Source organism: Rhamphochromis longiceps, linkage group LG12, assembly GCF_057381845.1.
Source record: "Rhamphochromis longiceps isolate RC_006_pf linkage group LG12, R_longiceps_female_GT1.1, whole genome shotgun sequence".
In the NCBI taxonomy this organism is placed as follows: Eukaryota; Metazoa; Chordata; class Actinopteri; order Cichliformes; family Cichlidae; genus Rhamphochromis; species Rhamphochromis longiceps.
The window spans coordinates 46027102-46040483 of record NC_140568.1 but is presented as its reverse complement, the minus strand read 5'-3'; the positions used below and the strand labels follow the sequence as shown (position 1 = coordinate 46040483).

General features: G+C 45.7%; 1 protein-coding gene and 1 non-coding gene across 7 annotated transcripts; both read right to left on the bottom strand.

Moving 5' to 3' along the window:
• Positions 1–2500: 2500 nt before the first annotated feature.
• Positions 2501–9785, bottom strand: LOC146658291 (uncharacterized). Of its 6 annotated transcripts, none has more exons than XM_085426677.1 (4): positions 9647–9785; positions 4899–8396; positions 4399–4461; positions 2501–4138 (listed from the first exon to the last, which is right to left on the bottom strand). In XM_085426677.1, exon 4 carries the CDS (start codon positions 3521–3523, stop codon positions 3065–3067), a length of 459 nt encoding a protein of 152 aa, XP_085282803.1. In that variant the 5' UTR covers positions 3524–4138; positions 4399–4461; positions 4899–8396; positions 9647–9785; the 3' UTR covers positions 2501–3064. The 6 variants fall into 6 exon arrangements, with proteins under 6 accessions (XP_085282803.1, XP_085282806.1, XP_085282804.1 ...); XM_085426680.1 differs by having other exon boundaries at positions 4899–5029; XM_085426678.1 differs by having other exon boundaries at positions 4899–5029; positions 5120–9779.
• LOC146658292 (small nucleolar RNA SNORD89) lies at positions 4239–4350 on the bottom strand. Its single transcript, XR_014914233.1, has one exon. It is a non-coding gene; the product is annotated as a small nucleolar RNA SNORD89 (small nucleolar RNA).
• Positions 9786–13382: the final 3597 nt, after the last annotated feature.

The following is a 13382-nucleotide window of genomic DNA, read 5'->3' as shown; positions in this document are numbered from 1 at the left end:
CTGGTGCATGTCGATGAGGATCGCTGCTTAAGGTTGAAGTGGGCTTTAAAAACAGCAGCTAACCCTCCGCTGCGACAAGAAGCTCTCAGAGCACTAAAAGATGCACAGCCAGCTGGCAGTTCAGAAAAGCTGCTTAACTCACCGGGTGATGTGCAGGTTTCAGTTAGACAGAGGAAATCCAATGAAAAGAAATCCTTCAAAATAAAGGTCTTATTTGCCGGGAGCTGGGTCAGAGACTTCCACGACAACCGGATCCACCGGCCGAAGGTTTGATCGATCTGCTCCCCGCCAGTGAAAGGGCGATGGTGGAGGTTCAGAGTTTTGTATGCCTAGGGGGTTCAGAGGGGAGAGGTGGATGCAGGTCTGGAGGTGGTGTGAGAGAGAGTTCAGCATCCTGACAGCCTGATGGATGAAGCTGTCTCTCATTCTGCTGGTTCTGGCCTCGAGGCTCTTCAGTCTCCTTCCTGATGGCAGCAAACTGAAGAAGCTGTTGGACGGATGGGTGGAGTCACCTGTGATGCAGAGAGCTTTCAGGTGAGACGGGTGCAGTAGATGTCCTGGAGGGAGGGAACAGAGGTACCCACGATCCTCTCTGCTGCTCTCACTACCCGTCGTAGCGGTTTCCAGCAGCACCCAGGAGCCACACCACACAGTGATGCAGCTGGGAGGATGCTCTCCACGGTGCCTCTGTAGAAGCTGCTCATAGTGGAGGTTGATGCTCTCGCTGTCCTCAGTTTGCAGAGGAAGTAGAGTCGCTGTTGGGCTTTGCTGACCAGGAGAGATGTGCAGGAACTTGGTGCTGCCTACCCTCCACAGCAACACCATTGATGGTTAGTGGGGTGTGCAGAGTGTGAGTTCTCCTGCAGTCTGTGATGATCTCCTTAGTCTTCTCCACATTCAGGGACAGGTTGTTGTTGCTGAACCACTTGGCCAGATGTTTAACTTCAGTCCTGTAGTAGGCCTCATCGTTGTTGCTGATGTGACCTACCACAGCTGTGTCGGCTGCAAACTTGATGAAAAGGTTGGAGCTGTGTGATGGTGTGCAGTCAGTATGTGAACTGAAACGGGTCCAGGTCGGAGGGAAGAGATGTCTTAACCGTTCAAAGCTTCATGCGAGCAAATCAAAATGTATTTATACAGCACATTTAAAAACAATGTCGATCAAAGTGCTTCACAAACTAAGAGCGAGTAAAATAATTTACCATTTCACTCGCTGGGCCCACGCCCTCATTTTAGGTTTGACAGCGTTTTAGTAGGTAATGCTTTGACATCAATTGAGCTGCGGTTTGGGGAAGGCCTCGATGGGGACTGGCGACGGCTCCTGGGCCTGGCAGATCCCCGTGTTACAGAATTGAGAACAAGGAGGGAGGTGCACAGCTTGCAGAACTGGGGGCACCTATATAGATGACAACCGGAAGGAGCACGTTTGGAGGCGTGGCCCTGCTCCTGAGATTCCCATACATAACCTCCAACACAAACATAGCAGCTTGCCAAATGATGATCAACTAACTTAAGTCAAGGCCAAAGTAAAAAGAAGAGTCTTTAAAAGACTGAATAGACTCAGAAGAGCGAATGGCAGTAAGATTGTTCCACAGTCTAGGTGCTGCAATAGCAAAGGCACGATCACCTCTGTTTCAGCCTAGACTTAGGCTGCATTAAGAGCATCTGATTAGAGGATCTTAGTGCTAAAACCGGAGTCATGTGATCATGCATTCTGGCAGCTGATAAAAGGCGTGCAGCAGCGTTCTGTACTAATGCAAACGGTAGAGAGAGGAGTGACGGAGGCCAAAAAAGGGAGTTACAGCAGTCTAGTCTCGAAGTAACGAATGCACGAATCAGCTTCTCAAGGTCCTTGGGGGAAAGCAAAGGTTTGGCTTTAGAAATCTGACATAGCTGATAGAAACTTGATTTAACCACTGTGGATACTTGTTTCTCTCATTTGAAGGAGCTATCCAAGAGTCCCCCTGAGTCTCTAGAGAGGTAGCTAGCAGAGGGCCAAGGGTATCAGTTGGTTCAGAGGGATACGGCTGTAGATTTATGGCTGTCAAAGACAATAACTTCAGCTTTACTCTCATTCAAAGTGAGAGAGTTTTGAGATTACCAGACTCTGACATCATGAAGACAATTAAACAATGTGTGCAATGGATCTGTGACATTCAAGCTCAAAGGGAAATATATTTGAATGTCATTGGCAAAGCAATGGAAAGAAATATTACATTTTCTGTATATAGTGACGGAGGCGAGTGCGACCGGACGGTAGTCGTTAAAGCAGGAGTGAGACGACTTCTTCGGTACAGGAATGATTTGAGGGATGTGGGAACGACAGCCTGGCTCACTGATGTACGACCATGCAGCGTTTAAAGCGTGGAAGTAATCACATTACTTTGAGTTTGATTCCGTAAAAATAACAGAAACAGCGTCCGCTGTTCACTCTGTGGGAAGAAAACTTCTTTCTACAGCAAAAAATTAAACTTCTAATCTGAGCGAGCAGCGAGCACGCTGCCACGGGAATGTGACATTCACAGAGAAACCCACGGATCCTCCCACTGACATGACCGCTGTGGGCAGACCTCCACCCGCCCCACTCCTGCTAAACAGCTGACAATAGATTTAAGAGCTGCTGAGTCTTTGATTTCATTCATTTCTTCTGTTTTACTTGCATCTGTTTGACAGAGCAGGTTCCAAAACACATGATTTTATTTTATGCTGGAATATGCAGAACACAGGTTTCAGTGTTAAACACGCTTCTTCAGTCAGAATTTAGTTTTTGCTGGATGCATCAAGTTAACAGAGTAAAACAAGTTTTAAAAAGAGACTTTTATATGATGATTATGCAGAATAAATAGAACTGGGCTGAAGGGTCTGTTGCTTTACTACATATTCAGGTGGAGCATCATGTTTTTTAAAAGTAACTAAGTATTAACGTAACTAATTACTTTTGAAAGTAAGTAATCAGGAAAGTAACAGGATTACATTCTTGAAGAAGTAATTAATAATTAGTAACTAATTACTTTTTTCAAGTAACTTGACCAACACTGTATATATGAGATACAGATATACATAATTACTCCCAGCTCGCACCTGTGGGCGGTTTATCCCTCAAGCTCGGGTCCTCTACCAGAGGCCTGGGAGCTTGAGGGTCCTGCAGTATCTTAGCTGTTCCCAGGACTGCGCTCTTCTGGACAGAGATCTCCGATGTTGTTCCCGGGATCTGCTGGAGCCACTCGCCTAGCTTGGGAGTCACCGCACCTAGTGCTCCGATTACCACGGGGACCACCGTTACCTTCACCCTCCACATCCTCTCAAGCTCTTCTCTGAGCCCTTGGTATTTCTCCAGCTTCTCGTGTTCCTTCTTCCTGATATTGCTGTCATTGGGAACCGCTACATCGATCACTACGGCCGTCTTCTTCTGTTTGTCTACCACCACTATGTCCGGTTGGTTAGCCACCACCATTTTGTCCGTCTGTATCTGGAAGTCCCACAGGATCTTAGCTCGGTCATTCTCCACCACCCTTGGGGGCATCTCCCATAACCATTTAATATGGAGGGCCAGGAGTCCCAAAATGAATCAAACACATCATTAAATAATCTTTTAAATGTGTCATGAATTTAAATTGTAAATCAGTAATTTATTCAATGTTCAGTTCATTTTTATTTCGAACATATACATTCACCAACAGTCCATAACATCATCCATTCAGCTGTTTGAAAAGCAGTAGGCAGAAGTATACACTTATGTTTATACTTATTTAGCCCCCCTCAGGTTTACGTCTTAATCATTTCCTCGCCAGTCTATTTAAATTTGAACAAGTGTGTCAAATTAATAGAACTGTAATTTAATCATTCATATATTTAATAATTTATTTCCAGTTTTTTCATTCCCATGCATAAATAAATATACTGAACATTAGTTTGCAGAGTTTTGATCAGTGTGAGATTTGCTGCATTTGGCTGTTTAAAAACATTTAAACAGCAAATTAAAAACAAATTGTCCCAAACTGGCTAGAACGACACAGCTGGGAGAGTCTGGATCAGAGCTCACAGACCGCAGAGGCGCGTGATCAGAACTCCTCCTCTTTACTGCGGCACAGCCACAGACCATCCCGACACCGCGCTCACACAGGACGCTGTCAGGAAACTGCAGAAGAAGAAAAACAGGAAGTTTGCTGAACATGGGAATAAAACTGTCACGGTCACGTGACCCAACCTGCTCAGTCAGCTGTCTGGTCACGTGACGTTCTGGGATCAGACGAACGCTTCGGTCGATCTTTGTCACAGCGCCCCGCTCTGAGAACACACTGCCTGGCGGGGGCGCTACAATTCGGCCTTTTGTTCACATCATCTCCCAGAAGACCCGCCCACCCTGCGACATCACCACACACTCACATCAAACCTCACCTTTGTGGCTGAGGCGCCACCGATGACATCACAGCTCAGGATCAAATCAGAGAGCAGAGCCACCTGCAAGAACACAAACTGATGGTTAGATTGTAGCCGTGGACTCCGTGGAAGTCGTGGACGCCACGTGCCGCCTGGATCAGAGTACGCTTCAGTCCGGTTTTGTCACGGCCCCTCCCCTCTGTGAACAGACTGCTGTGGGAGGGGCTTCAGTCGGCCTTTTATTACATCACTTCCAGGCAGAGCGACATTTGACGGTGGAGGTTTAGTGTTTTTGGGTGAACTTTAAAGAAGTCAGATTTAAGAGGAGTCAGAGACATTGGTTCATTGATTATTGACAATCGTATTATTAGTTTCATGTAAACACTGAGGACGAGCAGACTCCCCGGCTCCTGCTTCGTTTCCTGCTCTCAGCTGAGTGAGGTGGACCCTGTAGAGCAGCAGGGTCATGTGACACACCTCAGTCTGAGCACGTCCCAGAATCCCACCCACCCGCTCACCTGTGCCGATGTCACAGCGGCTCTCGGTCCGTTTTCCCAGCATGCATCATTCACAGACACAGAACTTCAGCTGTAATGACTTCAGGTAAAACCACCTGCTGCCCCCTGCTGGCCGGAGCCTCCATTACAGTCTGCAGAGTCAGCAAAGAAAAACTGAAATAAACGTTCGGAGTCTCAATGGCATTCAAACATGAATAAAGCCCCGCCCCCTATTTTCTTACTAGTCTTCATTTTGAGCTTCAGCTTCAGCAGGTTTCCAGAGTGGCTTTTCATTCGTTTGTCTTTTTTCCAATATCACTGTATTTATGACAAACGCCAGATTTATAAAACGCAGCAAAGATATTCGAACACAATAAACACGCCCATAAAGGAATTTTATCAAATTAACAAATAAAAACAATAAATGTAGTTTAGCTGAGTCCACAATATGGTTTCAGTTGTTAGGGAGCTACAGTGTTTGTGTTTGTGAGGGCCTGAGACGCTGAGGCAGAACTGCACCTGACAGCAGCTCCACAGCCACACCTGCTGGACACCTTCGCTACTGTCACATCTGGATTACAGTACACTGTGACACAGAGACCCACGGGGTCCTTTTTACATCTGTAACCATCAATAATTCTGATCAGCAGTCTCCAAAACACCTGCTGAAGGCTGAGCCTCAGTGAAGTGCGGTAACATCGCAAGGCTGATCTCTTTTAGGAAACTCGCCTCTCCGTCAGCCTCCACTCAAGCCATCTGCCTCCCGGCACTGGACGGTAATCTGGCATACCAGGCAGATTACCCGCTGTGAGCCGGACAGCCCGTTGGTTCATTTCCATTACTGACGCTGGACTGAAGGACAGAGATCAGGGCGGGAGAAGCGACGGACAAACAACGCTGAACTGTGACAGTAGGGCTGGGCCAGCTCTGTTCTAGGATGCCCTCTGGACCCAGTGGAGGTGGTGAGTGACAGGAGAACGGCGGCTAAGCTGTCATCCCTGATGGACAACATCTCCCACCCCATGCAGCAGACTGTGACAGCACTGAGCAGCTCCTTCAGTGGGAGACTGCGGCACCCACGGTGTGGGACGGAGAGATTTCGCAGGTCTTTCCTCCCCACTGCTGTCAGACTCCACAACAAAGACTTTAACTGATCAAACACACACATCCACACATGTGCAATACTTTTCTGGCATCGTTGTATTTTTACTCAGTTGTATATAGCATTTGTATTCTATTTTTATCTTATTGTATATTTTATTCTATTTTATTCTAATGTATATAGTATTTATTCTATTCTATTCTGTACAGTTGTGTACTGTATTTATTCTTATTGTATTCTAATTTTTGCCTCATAACTTTTGCACTGTCCACTTCCTGCTGTGACAAAACAAATTTCCCACGTGTGGGACTAATAAAGGTTATCTTATCTTATCATACCGCTCACGGTAGCACCGGTGTAATGTTGGGCAATGATAGGAAAATGAAACATGGCGATAGAATATGGGTAAAACGTGCATGCGCAGTGCCTTTGTTTTCATACGCACACGGCGGAAAAATCATGGCGGCGACGCAGAATGAGGAGGACGAAAGTGGATCGTTGAATGAAACGGATGAACCAGAACTGGTTTGTAAAAATGCTGCAGCTTCACTGGTGTGGAACTGGTTTAGCTTTCGTCCGTCAGATACACAACAAAGCACTATTTTTGGTGGAGCATGCTAGCGGGCCGCCGTTATTACCGTGTTGTTTGGAAAATACGGCGCACTTAAAATCTGAAAAGTCAACAGAGCCCCTTATAATCCCGTGTGCCTTATGTATGAACTCTGGTTGTGTTACTGACCTGGAAACGATTTTATGTGCACGGCGCTCGAAAATCTGTCAGATGTTTCAGTACGACTTTGCTGAGCTACGAAGCCGCACCGCTTGATGGATTGTTGGAGCGTTACGGCTATCGTAGGCGGAGCCTCGCGGAGTGATACGTAGTGTGCTTCAACATAATATAGACTATGTGCACGTTAGCATATGCTACTTCCGGTGTGGAAACTCCTGTGGGGAGCTTTGTTTCCGGTGTCCTATTCGCGCCTTGTTTACGGTCCAAAACAAGTTAACCAAATGAATCAAGCGGCGATTTACATTTCTATAGATGTCTCGGGCATTTACCCAACATATCTGTAAATGATGTTCATCGACTTGTCGATATTTTCCCCCGCGCCTCAGAGCAAAAGAGAAAATGGATTCAAATGTTATATTTCTCAGCTGTCCCTCGTTTATCGCGGGTGTTATGTTCTAAAAATAACCAGCGAGAGGTGAAATCAAGCAGCCGATTTTATTTTTGACGGTGCAAAACGTTTGGTGGACATCGTGGACATACAGCACTGCACTGCAGAGTCACACTGCTAGCATCGATGCAGCGATTCTGGACTGTACAGGAGAGACGGAGGAGATCGTCTGCAGCGATCAGGACGCAGGACACAATGTGACATAAAAAAAAAGCAGCAAACTTGCACTAAAAAATCTGAAACAGCGAGGTGAAAGGTGAAGCGCGTTATAGCGAGGGACCGCTGTAATTTTGAAGGTAAGTCACAACATACCCTTCGTACATACTAATGTATAGAAACCATTACCAGCAATCATTCGTTTTTTGTGTGGCTTTTTTCACGGTTTGTTAACATGCTGTGTATCAGAATCAGAATCAGAATACTTTATTCATCCCGAGGGAAATTAGGGGTTACAGCAGGCAGCATGCTAATGGCGCATGCGCACTCACAAAGGAACCTTCTGACCAACTTTACACAAACATCACATTGGGCAGACATGTCAGAAGGTAGGCTGATAGGAAAAAAACAACGAAAATACACTACATGAGGTAAGAGGAGGAGAAAAAAAAACTCCACTCAGACTGAGCTCCTGGTGGGAGAACAGTTTGATAAAAGAAAAAACACCTCAGCACAAAAGCACATGACTATCAATACACCATAGAAACACGAGACAAGCAACAGGGCGGGTAAAGGGTAAGAGAGAGCCGGCGTAGACAGCACATCCGGTCCTGCAGCATCTGTGCTGGTCCAGTTGACTGCTATCATCCCCGGTAGGGCACAAGCATCGAAGGCGTTGGAAAGGGAGGGGGATGAGTGAGTGCTTATCAGTGTGTGTGTGTGTGTGCGTGTGTGTGTGTGTGTGTGTGTGTCCATAGTTTAGCTGAGACAGTGTCCTTCGGCCTATCAGGCTAAGTAAACAGTCCTCCAGCCAATCCAGGTGTCCTTCATGGGGCGGGAAGAATAGTCATCACACAGTCGTTATCAGGGAGTTGTTTTGGTGGGCTCCAGCCTTGGGCCTGCAGCTGGGGCCGTGGTGTCCAAATGTTGAATATTGTTGATTTCTCCTTTGTGAGCAGCTCGAATTCTAGCACTCCGAGGCTGGTCTCTCGATCTCCCGTTGAAGAGCTGCGAGCCTCCCCATGATGGTATCAAACTTCTGTTCCGTGGTGTTGTCAGTCTTTTGATCAAATCCATAATTCTCTTTTAGGTTTAGAGAACGACAGTGAGAGACTATTCCAGGGAAAGTAAATTCACACAAGACAAGACAAGGACATAGAGGCGAAGCAGGGAAGATAAGGGTGAGGAGGAGAGGAGAAAGTGCGACCGCCTTCGCTGAGAGCTCAAGAAGAAGGTGTAGGTGTGTACTTGACGAGCTGATCTCGACATAACGGGAAACATCTGGTTTGACTGTTCTTCACCTGTAGTTTGAATGCTGAACATTTGCCTGTTTAGATCATAAGACCAGTCACTATACAGAGATGTGCTTCTGCATGTGGACGATGTGTCTTCTGCTGCAGCGATGCAGCTCTGCTTGTGTTGAGTGATGTAAACAGCTGATCGATCTAAACTCTTTAAACTGATCATTAGATTTTTTATGACACAGCAGCGGTGAGTGTTCCCACCTTCTCTTTGTAACTTAACACCATCTTTCCATTTTCAAGTTTTGGACATGATTGTGGAGGATATATCTTCGCAGTAGCGATTGACCGCAAAGTAAAGCTACCGGAAATGTACAACCCCACATCCGGTCTCAAACCAGGAAGTTAGCATTGTCTCGTGCACAGGGTCTATTACTGTATTGTGTGTGTAGAGCCTCTTTTTAAGGTTTGTGGATGTTGTACATGGTTATGCTGAGGATATGTCGGCCGGTTTCCACTGGAAATGCCTTTTGGTTAAACTGTTAGCGAGCAATTTGCACTGTTAAATGTTTATATAACTTTAATGCAGATAAAAAACAGCTGGTTGATTAAGTGAACATACATTGATGGTTTTGCACTAATAAAGTTGAGGAGTTGTAAAGTATTTTGTCCAGTGTCAATTATATCGTCAGTTATATCGTTATCGCACATTTTCAAATGTATATGGTGATAAATATTTTATCTGCCCTGCTCTATGTGACAGAGAAAAAGAAACTAAAACACGAGTGTGTCAAATACACCCAGGTGTTAGCAGCAGACAGCAGGGTGGGACGCGGTGACCGTGGACCACAGGCGGAGCCGCACAGCAGCTGTTGTAGATCCACGCACGGTCACTGAGACATAAACGCGACACTTACACAACGACACTAAAGCGACCGGAAGGATTATTTATGATGTAGCGCCGAGTCTGTGAATGACGTCACGCATGTCCTGACTTACATCATTTAAATCTGCAGAATATTCACCAACACGAGCAGAGAAATAAAACACACAGAAACACCGGAAGTGGGTCCTGGGAACCCTACGGCTCACCTGGTCGCCCCGCGGACACGTCCGCGTGGAGCGTCCCGTCGGGTCCCGGTCCACGTCTCAGGCGCACGTGGAGCTCTGATCATGACTGATTATTGAAGAGTGATCTGATGAGAAGCCGCGAGTCCGGTCCGCCGACCAATCAGCGCCCACCACCCCGGCTGCTCGAAATTTATTGGTGGATGGAAAACAACGACACGGTGCGTTACCGCCACCGGCTGGCGCGGAGTGTGAACTGCAGCCCTCAGACAAGCCAAACATAAGGCTCGGGGGCCAGAACCCAGCCCACTGGACAGGGTCGGGAGATGTGACGCACCACGGGGAGCGTACGCTCACATTTTGATCTAAAATGCTCTGTTCCCAGCTCTGTTCTGGGATGCACCCTGGACCCAGTGCAGGGGTGGGAGACAGAAGGACTCTGGCCAAAATAACATCTCCGATGGACAGAGTCTCCCAGCCCATGCATGTAGATGTTGTTGAACTGCAGAGCTCCTGCAGTGACAGGCTGATGCATCCTCGATGCATGAAGGAGCGTTTCCACAGGTCCTTCCTCCCTGCAGCTGTCAGACTGCACAATCAGAACTGCTCCCAACAAACACAGATGTTTACATCTGTGCTGTAACTGCAATAAGTTAATTAACCGATTCGCACTACAACCTGGTTTGCCTCTTACCTGTAGTTATTTAATTTAATTTAATAACTGTACAGTACTCTGTTTATAGTAACGATTGTCCTTAATGTAAATATGTAAGAAAAATTGTGTATGTTTCTGCTCTGTGTCCTGTTTGTTTGTATATGTGTCTTTTTGGCTGCTGTTACAACCAAATTTCTCCTTGTGGGACAATTAAAGGATTATTCTAAAATCTGACAAAATCATAAAATTAGAGAAGAAAGGTTTATTCTTTATATTTTTAAACCCACCAACACGTTTAATGAATCATTTTCTTGAAATACAAAAATGAACGTATGCACAAATTCTGGAGCCTATCCTGGCTCTGCGAGGGCGAGAGGCGGAGTCCACCGAAGGCGTCCGCTATGCACCAACTCCAACACTTCCTCACACGTACTGCGATGATGATAAGCTGGACTCTGCAGGTTTGATGTGAAGCCAGTGAGCCACATGACCTCGGGGTCAGTGTGTCTGCCAAACAAAGATTTACATTTTAAATGAAGGTTTTCCACATAAATGAGTTAAAACTACAAATTTGACCCTTTTGAATGATTTTTCTTTACTTCATAAGTCCAGAAAACTTTCAGGGCTGAAAAACTACAAACACTGTAACACCCACTGCAAAACTCACAGTGTTGTTGATGCAGTGATCATCAGTATGAGGGCACATATCACAGTTTGATGTCTTTGACTTAGAGGGAAAATGCATTGTGGGTAAATTTTCAGCGTGGAGCCTGTGGGACAGGTGTGCGTTAACCTGATACCAGGATGGTCTCCTGGCTGGGACTTTCAGTCTTATGTGGAAACAGCCTGTGATTTGGTGCACTGGTGTATAAATATGGTGTTTCTTGTGGTGGTTAGCTGTGGCAGGAAGTCAGCATGAGTTCTGTGGAAAGTGACGAGTGGGTCAGGGTACCGAGTCATACGCTCACTTTTTCCTAAGAATCCTTCGGGTCACATGATCAGTGTCGGGTATATAAAGGCTGCGTTTCTGTGAGGTCAGCAGCTCTCAGCCAATCAGACACCGTCTGCACGGTACGACTCCTCCCTCAGCACACGGGATCTACACCCATCTTAGTTTAGTACTTTCCAGTGTTTTTAGGATCTGACTGAAGCTTTAATCCTACTCACAGCACTTTGATCTGTATTTTAATGGGATTATAGACCCTGGCTCCATTCACATTAACAGCTCTGACTCCTATTATTACAGCTTATTGGAGTTCTGTCAGTGTTTCCTGTTGGAAGTTCACATTTCTGTCACGATATCGCTTTAAAACTCTGTTTGCGCACAAATCTTTCAACTCAGTTTGATGCAGAATCCCAGAAAGTCCCACATCAGCAAAGTGTGTCCGTCTCAGGCCGAGGACAAACGGGGTCCACTCAGTCCAGGCTCGCAGTGTGCTAGTCCACCCAGAAGCTGTGAAGAAGAGTATAAAAAGGCTGTGCCAGTGAGAGCTGCCATGGTTGTCATGGTAACAGAGCTGAGCATGCTCACTCTGAGCAGAAACCAGACTCAAGCATCCTGATTTTCTTCAATCCCTGTGATCTCTGAGGTTTGACTCCAGCAGCGATTATCGATCCTATCATCACTCCAATCAATCTGTTTGATTGGCTCTGTTTCAATAAAGTCACAGCCTTTCATTAGAGCTGGGCGATAGAACGATAACGATATGTATCGTGAAATAACCTTTTCTCGATAGAAAAATTAAACTATTGAGATAGGCCTCACCGCTCTTGTCCTCTTAAAAAAAAAAAAACAGCCAATCCAAATTAAGTAGCGCAGAGCCGAACCAATCACAGCCGCAGTGTCACGTCACGTGACTTGTTGCGTACAGCACAAGTGCCAAGCCGCACGTGTGTATTTGTTTGGGAAGCAGCCAGCCGCCGTGCCGCCGGGTAACGGAGGAAATGAGTGCGCCGAGAGCGCGACCGAAGGTTACCGAGGAGAAAACAGACGATGGTTCCAACGCCGGAGAGATTGTCGAACGGAAGAGCCACAGAAGCTCCGTAGTGTGAAGGTATTTCTGCTATTTCAAGTCTGACAAAAACAGAGCAGCTGCACTGTAAATGTGCCGAAAGCAAGTCTGGAAATACAATAAAGCGGTGCAGCTCAGTCTCTGACTGGAAGCGCTGATTCGTCATTCGGCTTTTGTCAGACTAGTAACTGTTACAGCTGTTTGAAAAGCTCAGCTATACAACAAGGAGAGGTCGAGAATTTCCTTTTAGTTCTCAGTTTATTTGATGTTGACAAAAGTTAGTCAGTTTTGTCTGATCTTCTGTAAAACAAACTAAGATTTTATTTTAGAAGTAATATTTTGTTTCTAAGTGGAATTGACAGTTTAGTCTGTTTCGTTTGTCCTATTTTGAAACTTAAACGCTTTAGCGGCTGCCTTTTGTGTAGTTTGCAATATTTGCCTTTATTTATCTGAAAAAGTCTCATGTTCCTTAAGTACATCTACCCTGTTGAACTTATTATGGGAAATAAATATTTAAATCAAAACAAGCTGCTGATTATTTCACATTTTACTTGTGAGCAACGGCACATTTAAATCTTACAAATATAGTTATTTGGCTGATATCGTGATAGATATCGTTATCGCCTGAAATTAAAAACACATATCGTGATATGAAAAAATCTCATATCGCCCAGCTCTACTTTTCATGTGTCAAAGCTTCACCCTCTGTTGGTCTTCCTTGGTCTCTTGTGTTCTGGGGGCCTCTGGATGTCTGGAGTTTTGATCTCCTCCATACCTGCTTCATGCCCTGGAGGACGGGGCTGTGGCCCCCCCACACCCTCTAGCAGATTATTACATGAAGGAACCTTTTAAAAACAAGCGCGTCCATGCTCACAGGTGTACACACAGGTGATCACACCCACAAACTACACCCTTTTTGGCTCCTACCTCAAAGCACACTGTGTTCTGTTGATCTTATGTGCTGCACAATAATGTTTAACATTTAGTATTTACTGTCATATTCCCATATATCATTGTGATGTTGTTTATTCTATTACTCTTGTTCTCTTCTGCTTGCTTTCTTTTTTCTTTCTCAGCAGGTGATCCAGGTGAT

What these genes read in the sequence shown, in the direction of transcription:
- LOC146658291 (XM_085426677.1), bottom strand. Translation starts at nt 3,523, where the DNA reads ATGCCCCCAAGGGTGGTGGAGAATGACCGAGCTAAGATCCTGTGGGAC.